The sequence below is a fragment of the Sorex fumeus genome, unplaced genomic scaffold, assembly GCF_029834395.1.
Source record: "Sorex fumeus unplaced genomic scaffold, SorFum_2.1 ptg000034l, whole genome shotgun sequence".
Classification (NCBI taxonomy): domain Eukaryota; kingdom Metazoa; phylum Chordata; class Mammalia; order Eulipotyphla; family Soricidae; genus Sorex; species Sorex fumeus.
In genome coordinates this window covers 25112311-25128016 of record NW_026606091.1, presented here as the reverse complement: position 1 = coordinate 25128016, position 15706 = coordinate 25112311, and the positions used below count along the sequence as shown (strand labels likewise).

General features: G+C 57.6%; 2 protein-coding genes across 2 annotated transcripts; one reads left to right on the top strand and one right to left on the bottom strand.

Moving 5' to 3' along the window:
• Window positions 1-3271: 3271 nt before the first annotated feature.
• CD72 (CD72 molecule) lies at window positions 3272-8680 on the top strand. Its single transcript, XM_056117431.1, has 7 exons — window positions 3272-3350; window positions 3436-3537; window positions 3781-3864; window positions 4310-4399; window positions 4702-5037; window positions 7811-7959; window positions 8579-8680. The coding sequence occupies exons 1-7, from the start codon at window positions 3272-3274 to the stop codon at window positions 8678-8680; spliced, it is 942 nt and encodes a 313-aa protein (XP_055973406.1).
• Window positions 8681-10191: 1511 nt separating this feature from the next.
• On the bottom strand, window positions 10192-14523 carry TESK1 (testis associated actin remodelling kinase 1). Its single transcript, XM_056117037.1, is given in 12 exon segments — window positions 10192-10499; window positions 10501-10662; window positions 10664-11331; window positions 11624-11738; window positions 11871-11960; window positions 12107-12190; window positions 12381-12471; window positions 12639-12721; window positions 12997-13143; window positions 13610-13658; window positions 13786-13907; window positions 14047-14523. Coding segments are annotated over 12 exon segments (1887 nt in total). The 5' UTR covers window positions 14266-14523; the 3' UTR covers window positions 10192-10442.
• Between the last annotated feature and the right edge of the window lie 1183 nt (window positions 14524-15706).

Here is a 15706-nt window from a genome sequence, read left to right as displayed (position 1 = left end):
CTTTCACAGTCCCTAGAGGTCCCCAGGGAGTCACGGACACATACGGCCGCCGTCATGGGCCCAGTGTGCCTGGGGTGGGGCACGGGGGAATATCAGCGGCTGGAAACTTTCATCAAGAGGGACAGTTAACAGCTGCAGGGACACCTCAGGAATCAGTGGACCTTGAAAAGGAACTAGCTGTAGACTGTGACTGATCCCGTGACCTTTTAAGACTTCTGAAAATGTCCCCTCATTCCGTGGTGGAAAAACAATACAGACCACCTGGAGCCACAGGAGCAGGTCACATGCAAATGCCCCCACGGTTTGACATGGATGGACACGTGGGAGGACACCCCAACACACGGCAAGGATGTGGGGAGCACACACATACACACACACTCAAACACACACACACATACACATTCAGATACATTCTCACACCCATTCTCACACACACACACACACACACACACACACTCAGACACACACTCAGGCTCACACACACTCAGGCACATGCCTCAGTGGGCCCTTGAGTATGTTGCACACCCCACTAATCTCACACATGGGCTGAGTGTGTGGTGAGCACCCCCTCCTCACTTCCTCCCCACAGCTGCAGGCTGGGGTGGGGCTCGGGGGCATGGGCTGGGGACACCCACTCTAGAGATTCTTCTTACACCAGAAGTGGTCCCTTCTGTGGCTCCATCACATACTAGACAACACCCTGGTAAAGAACATTAGAGAACCACCCTGCACCCTGCAGCCCTCCCCGTCTCTCTCTTTCCTTTCCTTAAGGCCTCTCAGCCCTGTCTACCCCCACCCAGGCCCCATATTTTGTGGAGTTGCATATAAAAGGACAGTGTTGGAATTATGAATTTCTGTGGGTTTGGAGGGGGGATTTTCTTTTGAGTCACACCCAGCAGTGCTCTCTGGACTATGCGGGCTGGGGATGAAGCCCAGGCGTCCTGCACGCAAAGCATATGCTCATCCCATTGGGAGCTCTCTCTGCGCAGTGTTGGACTTTTCAAAGGAAGGATTTTACTAGGAAAGCAAGACAGAAGCCAAAACCAAACCAAGAAAATATCTGCTCCCTGGGGCCAAGGAGCGTGCTCAAAGGGCCAGAGCACAGGCTTGCACGCAGGAGGCACCACCCCAGCACTGCACAGCCCCCTGAGCACTGGACCAAAGTAGCTCTTGAGTGATTTTGGATGTGACCGAAGAAACTGTTCTGGGGAGACCCAGAAGGGCTGAGAGGTGAAAGCCAGAAGCCCACAAGGCCTAATTGAGTTCCCAGCCCAGCCCACATGTCAGCATGGGCCCAGCGGCCTGTGTGGGCTTGGTCTCCCCCAGTCTCCTGGCCAGCACACTAGCTTGGCAGCACTATCATCTGTTGTGTGACTGCTAGCCAACGTACTGACAAGGAAGAAGAAAACAAGACCTCCAAACTCTCAGCGAGTCCAGAATCGGAGCACTCAGACCCACGCTGCTGTTCCTGGGCTCCCGTGTGCAACGCCCACTCCCCAGCCTTTCCATTCTCTTCTGCAGCCCCTCTTTTTATTTATTTATTTATTTATTTATTTTTAATTTAAGAAAATTTTTATTAGTGAGACACCATGAGGTACAGTTGTAGACTTACAAATTTTTGTGCTTGGGTTTCAGTTATACAATGATCGAATACCCATCCCTCCACCAGTGCTCATTTCCCACCACCACGGATCCCAGTATCCCTCCCACCCCCCATCCTCCCCATCCTACCCTGCCTCTGTGGCAGGGCATTCCCTTTTGTTCTTTCTCTCCTTTTGGGTGCTGTGGTTTGCAAAAGAGGCATTGGGTGGCAATCATGTTCGGTCTATAGTCTACTTTCAGCATGCATCTCCCATCCTGGGCAGATCTTCCCAGCACCTTTTATTTGGTGCTCCCTTCTCTATCTGAGCTACCTTTACCCCTAGAGTGTGCGGCTGTCCTCCAAGCCATGGAGTAAACCTCCTGGTATTTATCACAGCTATTCTTGGGTGTTAGTCTTCTATTTTGTTACTTTATGTCCCCCAGATGAACGCAATCTTTCTATGTCTGTCCCTCTCTTTCTGATTCATTTCGCTTAACATGATACTTTCCATGTAGTACCACTTCTATGTAAATTTCATGACTTCATCTTTTCTAACAGCTACATAGTGCTCCATTGTGTAAATGTACCAAAGTTTCTTTAACCAGTCATCTGTTCTCGGGCATTCAGGTTTTTTCCAGATTCTGGCTATTGTAAAGAGTGTCTGCCGCCCCTCTTACCCTCCCCAGCTCCCTACTCTCCCCCTCCTTGGTCGCTAGTTTTTCCAGAAATGCAGAGCTGGGGTTCTCTCTCACCTGTCCAGGCAGGCACCTCCCAAGACCCTGTGTCCCGGCACTCAGAGAGGCCACAGGCTCGTGAACAGCCTGGGATGAAGAAGGAAGAGGCCACAGGAGGGGCTGAGGAGAGATCTAGGTATCAGCAGAGACTGACAGCTCCAGGGCTCCAACACCTCCAACCCCGGAGGCTGCACCCTTCCCAGGAGGAACGTGGGAATGAGGAATGCAGTGTACAGTCTTAGCGCTGCTGGAGCAGGAGGACAGCCGGGCCCTGAAGCCCCAGATGTGGGGGAGATGAGAGCCAGTCAGGCAGGAACCCCTTTTTGGAGGCCATGTCTGCAGGGAATTCTGGGATGATGAGGAGGTGCAGGCTTTAGAAGCTATGCTAGAACCTTGCAACACTTTTTTTGTTGTTTTTTTTGGGGGGTAGCTCATGGGGGGCTACTCCCAACTTTGGTGATTGAGGCTCACTCCCAGCAATGCTCTGGGGACCATGAGGTGATCAAGAAGGCAAAGCATCTGCTCCAGTGCTCAGAGCCATCTCTGGAGCCCCCAGAACCCCAGGGGATGAGCAGATGATGCTCTGCCTAGAGCATCTCTGGGACTTGCAGGCACAAAGCTCTGACAACTGACTGGGCAGCAGGAAGGGAGCCCACCCAGAGGGTAGATGCTCAGGAGGACAGTGCTGGGAAGGGGCTTGGGGGCGTACAGGGAAGGTACAGACAGGAGCAGGGTCAGGCCACAGAAGAGCTCCAGGGACCCTCCCTTCCTAGTTGTGCTGTTTCTTCTCCCCTGAGGCTCCGCCTCCTCTTCCTCTTTTGTGACTGGAAATCACAGGGTGAGCTGAGCTCCACCACACTGACTGAGTGACGAGTGAGAGTGACAGAGGGAGAAGCAAGGGGCACTCCCCGATCCCCAGAGCCCAGGGTGCAGGCGGGCGCCAGCGTGTCTGGCCATGGCCGAGGCCATCACCTACGCGGACCTGCGGTTTGTCAAGGCCCCCCTAAAGAATGTCGCCTGCCAACTGGGCCAAGGTAAGGGGGTACCTGGGGGGCACATTCTCTTCTTCCCGTGGTTCCTTTATGTCCCCTTTCCACAACCCCCCCCTTTTCCCAGCAGATGTGGATGAGGACGGGGACATCACCTATGAGAATGTACAGGTGTGCCCGGCCCCGGGGGCCCTTGCCAGCCTGGCTTCCTCAGGACCAGGGGACAATGCAGGTAAAGGGGCACTCAGACATGAACTGGAGTCCCCATACCCCTGGGAAAGGAAGGGGAGTTTGGAAAAGAGGAGGCGAGGGGTGCGTGTCCCCCAGGGTAGGGGGGTATGGGGGTCAGTGGGGAGCTCTGGTGAAGGACAGGGCAGTGAGGAGGGAATCTGGATACCTGGATGGAGGTGGGGAAAGGCGTGGACAATGGCAGGGTGGGGACCTGGGCATTTCCTGGGGCTCCTCTTCTTCATAGGTCCCTGCACAGGGCTGGGCTCCGAGCAGCATCCCTCTCCCTGGCCTTCAGTGACACCCCTGGCCACTGGGCGGGTCCTATGTGGTGAGTCTGGTGGCCCAGACCGATCTGGTCCACTTGTGAGTTGGGGTGTGTGTGTGTGTGTGTGTGTGTGTGTGTGTGTGTGTGTGTGTGTTTGGGCAGCCGCAGCCCCGCTTTTGAAATTGCTCCAGCTCTACCCCTGTCATCCCATCTATGCCCCAACCTGGACACCCAGACCCTGATCCCTGTCCTTCGTTTACTAAGGGACCTCCCCTGATCCCCACCTCCACCCTCTGTATCTAAGTCTTCCCTCCCCATTATCAGGCAGCTCACCAGTGACGCTCCCTCCTTCCCCCCAACATCCACCAAGGGCTCCCTGCCCCCCCCCCGAGGGCCCCTGCCCGGTTCGGGTGCACTTTCCCATGACCCCACCCCATGCCCCCTGCCCCCTTGGTGCACAGACTTTGCCGGGGTTCATGATCTCATGCCCCTCGTCCTCCTCTCCCAGGCCGAGCCATCTGCACAAAGTACGTCCTTCTGGGCCTGCTCCTCGGCTGCCTGCTCCTGGGGGTGGCCGCCATCGGCCTGGGGGTACGCTGTGAGTATGGGAATGCTTGTGTTTCCCACTTACCCCCACAACTACTCACCCCTCCTCCCTGATGCCTCCTACCCTGCTGCCACACCTCGAATCTTGACTGTCCCCTGACAGGTCTCTTTAACTTTGGGGTTTGGGTGCTGGGGTCTCACCGGGCCTCCCCCTGTGGGTTATGAACTCCAGCTTTGTTGCAGGTCATCTCCTCCCGCTTCCTCCAGCTCCTCCTTACTGCCTGCAGTCAGGAAGCTTGCAAGAAGCACAAGGCAGAAAGCCACCCCCCAAAAATTTTCTTTGTGGCCAAACAGATCTGCAGGTGTCTCAGCAGCTCCAGCGGGTGCACAGGAATTTGGAATTCACCAACAGCAGCCTGGGGCAGCAGCTCCACGAGGCAGAAGCAAAACTGAAGCAGCAGGAGGAGGAGCTGCAGGAGACCAAGCAGGAGCTGATCCAGAGTAAGATGTCCCTAAACAAAGTGCAGCAGGACAGTTGGAACACCCAAGGGCAGTTGGACGACTGCCACAAGGAGCGGGACGAGACAAGGGCCACTTTGCAGAGTGAACAGACACAGAGGAGTAGCTTGGAGCAGAGGCTGGATAGCATGAGGGACAAGCTGAGGCGACTCTTCACTTGTACCAGCCCAGGTATGGCCAGGAATCACAGTGGGAGGAGAGGGGGCCTCTGTGAGGGGTGGGGTGGGTCTCTGTACCCATCTTCCTCTCGTTTATCTACCCATCTTCTATCCACCATCTACCACCTCTCTATCCACGGATAATCTACCCCTCATCGACCTATCTCTCCATCTACCAATCTCTCCACCAACCACCTACCTACCCATCTATTACCAATCATCTATCTTGCATTTGTCTGTCCTTCAATCCCTCACCTATATATTAATCTCTCATCTGTCTATCCATCAACCCCTTGTCTATCTGTCCATCATTCTCTCACCTACTTACCCAGCCGCCAATTATGTATCAATCCCTCATCTATCACCAATCGCTCATCTGTCTCCTTAGCCTTCTATTATCTATCACCTCTCTGGGGATGGTCAGGAAAGGGATAGTGAGCCATAAAGAAGCTGACACCAATGGTACACTTAATTAGGGGGAGTCATTGGGCTCTAAAGCCGATCTTCCTGTGGAGAGGGCTAGCCCTCACACTGTCCAAAGCAGCCAACTCACCTGACTTGACCTCAATGCCAAGGCTTTGGGAACTGCCTGAATTTGGATGTGATGCTGGTTGCTTGCACATTTTCTTGAGGGCCTATAGCTTTTCGTCTCACCACATCTGAGGTCCTCCAAACAATAGGCAATACTAATTGGCAGAGGGCAGTCAGTCTGGGGGTGGGTGGGCAAGGTGACCAGTGGTATTCAGGATGGGTGGCACCCACTATGTGGGGGTGGGGTACGGTTGGGTTGCTCATCCATTTTTTTTTCTAATTTGCAGAGCAGGGGACTGAAGCCATGCGAGGTAAGTGCTCTTCACTGACCTATCCCCCAACTCCTGAAATCAGGAACCCAACTAGTTTGGGATAAAGAAGACAAGCCAAGGCAGAGGCAGTGTCACAGCGATGAGAGTGGAGGCAGGGTGCCCAGCTCAAGGGGCTGGAAGGTTTCTGCAGGGGTGATTTAGGGTCGAAGTTAGGATCTGGGGGCATCTTGGTTTTTCCCCTAGACTGAAGACAGTGAAGCTATGTGCAGCAACTCGAACCCCATTTCTCAAACCTTCTTACTGTCCACACCCAGTCCCAGCCCCTGATGACACAGTTGCACCCCAGTCCTGACTCCTTTCACTGAAGGGCCCTTCTAGACTCCACTTGGATGTCCCCCCTCCACCCTACTTCACTCTCAGCGAGACCCCCCCCCCAAACCTGCTGGTTTTCCATTCTGTCAGCTGCCCCCTGTCCTTATTCTGGACTCTGGACTCTGTCACCAACCATTCACGATTCTATTGTCTTTCTGGTGCTCATCCTTGCTGTATCTTCTTGGGATGGACCAAGTGCCCCCTAGCCTGCATCCAGGATTGGCACATGGTTTGGTCATTCCATTTAGTGCCAGCCTCTCAACCTCAGCTGGCCCTTGGCACTGTGGGCAACTGCGCTGGGGTTGACCTACTCTCAGGAGAGCGCCTTACCCCACCACGTTCTTCTTCACACTCAGCAAGATGCTCCATCAGAAGGGAATCCCCTGGGTTCCCACCACCAAGTCTCTGTAGACATTTGCACCTTTTCCCACTGCCTTCACTTCCATTGATAACCTCAACAGCTAGCTGATGTTTTTTAGGATATTTTCCATTGACATTCCCTCCCATTCCCAATCCACTCTTCAAACTGCCGCCAGGATTATCCTCAGAGAACAAAAAGTTGATCATGTATTATCAACCCGACCAGATGATACCATCCCTGTTAATTGCATCAAAGGTTATGGAAGACTCACAGCACTGTGTCTGGGTGCTGACACAGTGTAAAGTCCTCCATCAACTCTTTCTTGCTCTGATCTGAAAATATTAAATTCTTGACATAGCTGAAGGGTCCTTGCAACTTTTCATGGTGCTGAATGCCCTGGTCCTCTTCCATCAAGCCACGTCAATGTCTTTTTATTCCTTTAAATGCCCATCAGTTTATTGCTCTGCTTCTCACTCAAAAGGCAGCTTTGCTCTACATCTAGTGCACCTAGAAAGTGATTCTTGAGAGACAGAAGTACGACAGATGGGTGACAACCATGAGGCAGGTGTGTCTGGAGAACAGGCTGGGGTGCGGGTTTCTATTTCCCATGCAGAGTCAGGAATAAAGAGCAGGAATGAGACAAATTGTGAGATGGGGAGGAGGGAAGTGAAGAGAATTCACAAGTGTCTTGACAAAGTAGGTAAAATGGGGACCAAGGCTGTCTAGCTTGAGGAGAGGAGAAAGGGAGCCCAGCAGCTTGCAGGATGTGAGAACATTTTGAATATTCAGGGGAAGTGTTTATGGGGTGGATATGATGCGTAAGAAGGCTGGTGACCCTAATGCGGGACCCAGGTGAGGCCAGCTAAAAGGTGGGGTATTTGTAGTGGAGAAGCTGGGCACAGTGCCGGCAGCCTGACACAGCAGCCTTGCAGATTAAGAAGTCATATTGAATGGAAAAGGCTCTTACTGAGAATACAAGGGATGGGGGCTGGGGATTAGGCTGGTGGTAGAGCAATCTCATATGTGAGGCCCTGGGTTTGACTCCTGGCACCAAAGCAAACCAGAATACCAGGAATGGCATTTCCAGGGGAGGCAAGAAGATTGCAAAGATCAAGGACCAGCCATGGGTGAGGGTGCCGGGAAAGGGCCCAGGAGAGGCTGTTGCAGCCAGAGTGTGGAGACTTGCTCCCACCCCGTGCTGGGGTTCACCTCTGCACTCAACGTGGCTTCACTTTCTTTCTACTTTTTAGACTCCTGCTGTCCTGTGGGATGGATACCAAGCAAGGGCCCCAAGAGGGTTTGCTTTCACTTCTCACCTACAAAGAGAACTTGGCAAGAGAGTCAAGAGTATTGTAGATCTCTGTCATCTGAGCTGGCCACCAACGATAATTTCTATTCAGTAAGCACACTTTAACGCCCAGCCTCTTGGTGAGGGGACGTAGCATCCAGTTAAGTGGCAGCACACACATGGCACACAGGCCATGGCCTGCCTTTCCCACACACAGTGCTTCCTCCAGGCAGCTCTTAACTGATTAGACTTAGCATGAGCTGACTTACACCTTGAGTCTGTCTCATCTCAGCTGTCAACTCTCCGAGCCGCTTTATAGGTTCTCGTTCCCCCTCTCCCAACTGGAGGGTACTGCACGGGTTGGGGGGGGGGGGGGGGACAGGTCTTTGGGGCTGGTTTCTGGGGATCAGAATGACCTTGTCATTCAAGGCCATCAGAATCCCTGCCACAGTGGGGAGGGAAGTGGAGGGTGAGCTGCATCTGCAGGAGCTGTGGGACAGATCCCTGGGAGTGGCTGAGCTGAAGCCGGTACTGTCCCTTAGTAAAGCTGGTGGGCTTCCTGGTGTCAGTCTTCTATTAGCCTGATTTCCCTTTTCCCTACCCCATGCTGTTTGGGGATTACACCCAAAGGTGTTTTGGGGCCCAGACCTGGGGTTCCCACATGCAATGCTCTAGATCTGAATCACCTGACTTTTTATTCTCATTTTCCACCTCCACTCTCTGCTATCAGATTTCATATATTAGTGATGCCTTATATTCACTGTTGGAGCACCTTCCCAGGCCTGGATTTTGTTGGATTAGCTACAGATACATGAGTTATGGTAAAATGTAAGTTTAAGACTTTTGGGCATTTCCAACTCCACAATTCTTTAAAAAAAATGAGTAATATTGAGCTGGAGCCATAGTATAGTGGGAAGGGATTTACCTTGCACACGGCTAACCTGGGTTTGATCCTCAACATCCTATATGCTCCCCAAGCACCGCCTGATGTGACCCAAAGAGCACCCCCCCCCTAAAATAGTATTTCCATGTTCTTATCCAAATCTCCACAAATTAGCACTGTAATTGCTTGTTCCTGTATTTGATTAATCACTTTAGAGTAGTCTTGTTATTTGTATTATTCCCAGTCTCTAGCAGACTGTGGCAAATACTTTTACTAGGTTTGGACTTTGCCATCTTTTTCTTGATAGGAGCTGAGGATTTTGCTAGAAGCTCACAACTGATGAATGCTGGCATTCTAACTTGTTCATTTTGGTGAGGGGTGGGGAGGGGACATACCTGGCAATGCTCAGGGCTTACTCCTGGCAGTGCATGGGGGAGGTCGTAAGGATTGAAACTGGGTTGGTTGCATGCAAAATTAAAATATCCACTATACTCTCTCCTGCCCCTAACTTCTGTTATTTGGTCAGGTTACCCAACCCCAATGAAACTATCAGTTGAGCCTCTTGGGCACTACTGTTGCCCCAGGAAAGTGAGGGAGCAATGTTTTTTTTTTTTTTTTTGCGAATCAATGCTGAAACAGTTATCATCCACTTTCCCTAGCTGGAACTTCCATCTTGGGTGATCCCTACCCCACCCTAAAGCCTCTTCCAGTGGGAGTCCAGACATGTGACCCCAATCATACTGATGTGGCCTTAGAGAGGGAGAATTAGGGCTGGGATCAGCTTTATGTAGGGTGAGGAGAAGGGAAGGGGCAGGAGAAAGCTTATCCTAGTACACTTCATTCTGTAGGAATGATTACAAGAAGTTGTGTGTCACTATACAAAACTCTTGGAGCACAAAACTACAGCTGAAGTATGATAACTGTGATACCTTACTACCCTGCATCTGTGAGTTGGAAGCTGTCAGACATTCATATATGGAGGACCCTTTGCACTGAGTTGGGTAAGGGGGGGGAGGAGGGAGGGAGAGGGTGGAGGAAAGGCAGAGGGAGAGGGAGGCTGGGGGGATCTGACTTGTTCCTGGGAGTGAGTCATGTCCTGTCCACAGGCTCCAGGGGCTGGATCAGGGAAGGTGTTTTTGTGCCGGGCAAGGCTAAAGGGAGCTGGGTGAACTGCAGGAGCTGAGCTAATGCTGCTTTGCTTTTCTGTTCGGGCCTACAGAGCCTGAGCCCTTCACGGCTAACCTTCCGCCTGGGGTCTGACAGTGTCTCATCCTGCCTGGACAGTGCCAGCTTGGCCAAGAGCAGATCCGTGCCCCACACTTCTCACCAACCTGCTGCAGGTGTGCAGTCCTATTTGCTGGGAATGGGGCGAAGAAGCCTTCAGCAGAGATTCCAGTCTCCCCGAGTAAATGGGGTGGGGGGGTGGGGGTGCACGGGCTGAGTGGATGGGGCGGCCCGGAGCCAGCCAGGCAGCTTTATTGAACTCTTTTTAAATAATTCGCACGTGTTAGTCTGTGTCAGCAACGCTGTGTCTGGGTCAGTGATCCCCGGAAGAGGGAGCCCAGGGTCCCAAGAAGCATGACCCATCCCTCGAGTCCACGCTGAGGTCCCCTACACGGGGAGAAAAGTCGGCGAGCCCAAGGGGGCTGCAACTGTCCAGCACGTGTCCTGTCCTCGGGGGCATCCTGAAGGCCGAAGCTGGAGGCCTGTGCTAAGAGCGCGCCCCGGGGAGCTGCAGGCTGGGCGTGGGGGGCTTGGCATGGTGCCCCCCGGTGACAGAGGAGGCCGCCTGCCTCGCAGTTCAGGTTGCGGTAGCGGGCGACGGCGGGTGTGGGGCGGGGGCACATGGACAGGAAGCCAAAGCTGAAGGGGCCCAGGCAGCAGCCCGGGCAGGGCAGCCCCTCGTCGGCCTCCCGGGGGGCTGCAGGGGGGCGGCGAGGGCTCTGTCCGCTCCAGGGCCGCCGCCCGGGGCAAACTGTGCTGGGCCCGGTCCCAGGGCTCCCCGGCCCAGCCTTGTGGGGAGTTCACCACCACGGCAGGGGGGTTATTGTTCAGGGGAGGTCCCGATCTAGGGGACCAGGGCTGGGAGGCCGAGGCACAAGTACTGATGAAGTTGTCTGTGGCCATGGCCAAGGGCAGCTGTGGGGCTGCTCCTGGGGTGTCCGGCTCGGGGCTGCTGCCCTCACACTCCATCTGCTCCTCGGCCGAGGGGCCGGCCGCAGCGGGGCCTGGGCCGGGCAGCGCTGTCTCCATCCTCCGTGGGAGCTCTGGGGAGGCGGGCAGGGAGCGGCAGCGGCGGGCTGGGGTGGCAGGCTGCAGCTGGATGTCTGGAAGGGTCACGAGGGGTGGCGGGGCACAGGGCAGCGGTGAGGGCGGCACCAGGGGCGGGGGCACCACAGGCTTGCTGGGGGTGTCCAGGAGCTTGATCTTGCCGCCCCGGAGATCTTCCCGTAGTGAGAAGGGGTTGACTCGAGTCAGATTGTCCCCCCAGTTAGGGGGTGATTCTGGCGATGGGGGCAGAAAGAGGTCTGACCGGCTTCGGGAGAGCCGGGGGTCTGGCCTGGGAAGCGTGGCAGAGGGACCCCCTCTTGGAACAGTCCCTGCAGAGAGAAGTCGGGGTGACTGTTCTGGCACCGGGCAGGGCTTCATTCCCGAGGGGCTTTTCAGGTGGCTGGTGGACGAGCTTAGGAAAGGGCGTCACAGGTGCCCTGGACAGGGGAGCGGTTGCATGGAGCCCCTGACTTCTTCCTTCCCCCTTCTGGTTCTAGAGCCAACAAACTATCTTCCTGGGATGCCTCTTTCCCCGCCTGCCTGGCTATCCCTAGTGAGATGTTCCCGAGCTCCAGGCAGGAGCGAGGCAGAAGCTTTGCGGGATGAGGGGTGCTCACGTACCTGGGGCGTGAGTCAGGGGTGCCTTGCTGAGGCGGTCAGGCTCGGGCAGTTGCTCCAGGATCCACTCGAGGTGTGTGGTGATTTCGCTGAAGGGGGCTCGAGTGCCCGGTTCCATCTGATGGGTGGAGATGGGGCAGTTTCACTCAGTGACCGGCAAGAGGGTCCCCAAGTTTTTCTCCCAGTGCCCAGGAGACAGGGCAGCCTGGTGGGATGCTGGAGGGAGAGGGGCATGTATGTCGGGGCTTACACTGCAGCAGTGGATGGCCAGGAGCAGGAAGGGCAGCGGACAGTCTCTGCCCACCAGCGCCCGGAATGCAGACACATCCAGGCCGAAGTCCTGTGGGGGCAGGGAGCGGGGCTCTGTGTCAGCCTTCTCTGGGTCCCCTCTTGGCCCTGGCAGGACCGTTCTCCACCCTTCCACCCCTGCCTGTGGTGATGAGGGGCTGGGCCTGAGGCTCCCGCCCGCCCCAGAGCCCACCTCACCTCAGTGCGAGGCAGGTAGTCAGGATCGGCGGGCACCCGAGCGATGAGCTCGCAAAGGACGATCCCAAAGGCGAAGACGTCAGCCTGGGGGTGGGAGACCCCATCAAGCCCCATCAGAGGGGGTGGGAATCCTGTGTTTTCAGAGTTGGAGGGGTGCCCCTAGGGAGCAATCGGGATCTTGGGGGTGTCTGGTAAGGAAGTTGAGGAGTGTGGGGCTTGTGGGGTCTTGGGGTCTCTGGACGGCCTTGGGGGGTCCGTAGGGCAGGATTCTTACCTTCTCGTCATACAGCTCACCCCGTAACACCTCAGGGGCCATCCAGTATGGGGAGCCTACCACAGCCAGTGGCTCCTTCCGCGCGCCTTCCCTGGGACACAGCAGAAACAAGCATCCCTCTCAGACTCCCCGTAAACAAAGAGGAGCCAGCGAACCCCTTCCCCATTACAAGGGCAATGTCTGGAGAGGGGTGGGGCTGTACTTAGTGAGTGTTCCCGGGGAAATTTGCGGGGGGAAGGAGAAGGGTGTTCACCTCACCTGTACACAGGAATCTTTTCAGCCAGTCCGAAGTCGCCCACCACAGCCGTGAGGCCTTGGTCTTCCCGCCGGATCAGACAGTTCTGCCGCACACAAGCCCCCCACACCCATCATATCCTGCTCCCTGACCCCCTGGTATAGCCCCCAAATTCCCGCCACGAGAGAACATCCCCCCTCTCCAGTGCCCCCTAATCTTGCAACATCACCCATCGCAGCTAATACAACGGGACACTCAGTACCTAAGGGCAACCTTTCACCCCAGCTCCCGCCATTCTCCAAAGCCTGGTGACCCTAACACCTTTGATCTGGACATCCTGGGGACAGGCACACCCAACAATCGTCGACACTCCCCGCCTACCTTGGAGGTGAGGTCCCGGTGGAAGACACCTTTGGCATGCAGATACCGCAGGCCTCGGGCAATGTCCAGAGCCAGGCGGAGCCTGACAGGCCAGGACAGGGGTTCCGGGGAGCTGAGCAGCTGTTCCAGGGTGCCCCCATTCATGTACTGAGTAGCGGGAAGGACAAGGAGTGTCAGGCTTCAGGCAGTACTCCGCGACTTCCCTGCATGAGTCAGGGGACACTTCAGGGGACCCCAACTACCTGAAGGGAGCATTTGCCCTAGGCCCCATTCTTTCAGGACGGCCCCTCCAGGCTCAGCTGTGTCAGCCTAAAGGAACTCGCTCCTTTTCATACCAGCCGGCCGTGGGCCGTGGCTGCAGCTCTAAACAGCACAGAGAACATTTTCACGCCTGCAGAAAGTTCCGCTGGGCAGCACTCTTCCCCAGGACTGGGGGATGGGGCTGCTGAGGCTTTTCTTTGTGGTTTGCCCAAGGGAGAGATCCGGGAAGCCCCCCAGGTGTGATTCCTTAGTAGATGCAACTGGCCACAACCTGTGCTAATAGAAGAGTGTGTGTGTGTGTGGGGGGGGGGGGGGGAGCGGGGAGGATACCCTTTTCCTGGTCCATGCTCACCTCTGTGAGAGCGTGCAGCTGGCCCTGGTGCACACAGACCCCCATGAACCTGGAAGAGGGGGAGAGAGTTGGCTGGAAGCGCCCCAGGCCCGCCACACTCCCTACTCCTCCCACCAGGCATCTCGCCCCTTTCTCTTCCCCAGTAAGCGGCCGGGGGGATGTGGGGAGGCAATCACCTTAGGATGTTGGGGTGCCGGAGCCGGTTCATCAGCTGCACCTCCCGGAGCGTGTTGCCCCGGTTACTGGGGAGCCTGTTCATTTTCAGCACCATGACTTGGCCAGACTGTCGGTGCCGAACCTGGGGGCAGCAGCAGGGACCAGGCCGGTAGCCGAGGGGGTAAGCTAGGGGGGTGGAGCCGAGCCCCCCACCCTCCCGAGTTGCAGCCTCGCGTCTCCGACTCGGTCCCGCCCCTCTGCCCTCTCGCCGGGGCCCTTACCTTGTAGACCTCGGAGAAGAAGCCGGCCCCGATCTTCTCGGCGCAGTGGAAATCGTCCACGCGCGCCAGGCTGGACACGGCGCTGCGGAGGGCACGGTAGGAGGAGGGGCGGCCCCGGCCCGGGCCTCCGCCCGCGCCCCCCGGCCCCGGGGGCCCCTCCCCCGGCGCCTCCCCGGGCCCGGGCCCAGGGCCCCGCCGCGGGGGCCGCTCTCCGGCCATGGCCGGGCCCCAGCCCGGGCCCGCCTCACATGGCAGGGTCCCCGGGGCCCGGGCAGGCCGCGCTCGCCATGGGCGAGGGCGCAGCTCCGACCCCGGGCGCCGGGGCTCCCGCTCCCGCGCAGAGAATGGAAGAGCAGCGGAGCGCCCGGGCCCGCCCCCGCCGGCCGAGCCCGGGGGACGCCGCCGCGCTGGGCGCTGCGCAGGGCCGGGTCGAGGCCTGGGCCGGGCGCTGGCGGAGGCGCTCCCGGGCTCCCCGCGGGCGGAGGCGGGCGGCGGGCGGCGGGCGGCGGGCGGCGGGCGACGGGCGGCGGCGGCGGCGGCTCGGCTCCGCCGCTGGGCTCGGGCTCCGCGGCCTGCCGGGGGCGGGGCCGAGCGCGCCGCCGCTTAACTCCTTCGCGCCCGCACCCGGGCCGCGGCCACGCCCCCTCCGGGAAGGGGGGGCCGCGGGCCCGAGACGCCCCGGCTACGGGGCCTCCTGGGGGCGGGGAGTGGGGGGCGTCCGGCTCGCCTAACCGGAGACAACGAGAGTGGAGACAGCGAGAGGGCGTCTCGGCTGTTCTGATGTGTGTGTGTGTGTGTGTGTGTGTGTACGTATGTGGGGGAGGTGACTTTCTCCTCCGCCACCTTCAGGCCACCAGGAGGAGGACCCGGCTTAGGAAGCAGCCCCGAATCTGCGCTCCGTGCACCAGCAGGACAAAAGTGCACCCCTTAAGCGCAGCTACCGTCGGAGGCAGCCCCCCACCCAACCCGCCCACCTTCCCGGCCTCCGCCCGGGTGTGCCTCTCAAAGCCACCTCACTCCAACCCGCCTCCCAGCAAAGCCCAGCCAGAGGTGGGGTGGGGGGAACCACCCGGCCGGGACTTCCCTCGGGCGCCACCTCCACCTGCAGGGAGGCCCCGCCCCCACCTCACGAGACCCCGCCCCGGCCCCGCCCCCTTCCCGGGGGACCCTCCTCCTCTTAGGTGAGAGCCCTCCTGCTCCACTGTGGCCCGTTTCACGCTGTCAGCACCCCGCGGGGCTTGTCAGAACCCCGCAGGGCGACCCCTTCCCCACGACGCAGAAACACCCCCCCTCCCCGCCCTACCTCTTAGTGTGACCCCATCAGTCACTGTGACTCCGCCTCTTATAGCACTCTTCCCCCAGATGTGGCCCAACCCTCCTGCAGTGAAACTCCCCTCTTTGCATGTTCCACCCCCCACCCCCACTTAGAAATTCCATCTGCCCCCTCCCAGCCCTGGAGGAGGAGCTGCGACGGCCTCTTTAAGACGGCGCGGGGACCCGAGCGCGTTAAGTAGAGCCTCGAGATCCTCGGCGCGCGCCGTACCCGGCGCTTCCGGTTTTCCGTTGGGTCCTCCCCCTTCCACCGGTGCTCGGCCAAGTAGCCAATCAGCTGCGAGGCTTCGCGAGCCCTCCCGGCGAACGGCCCCGGGGCAAACGGTTG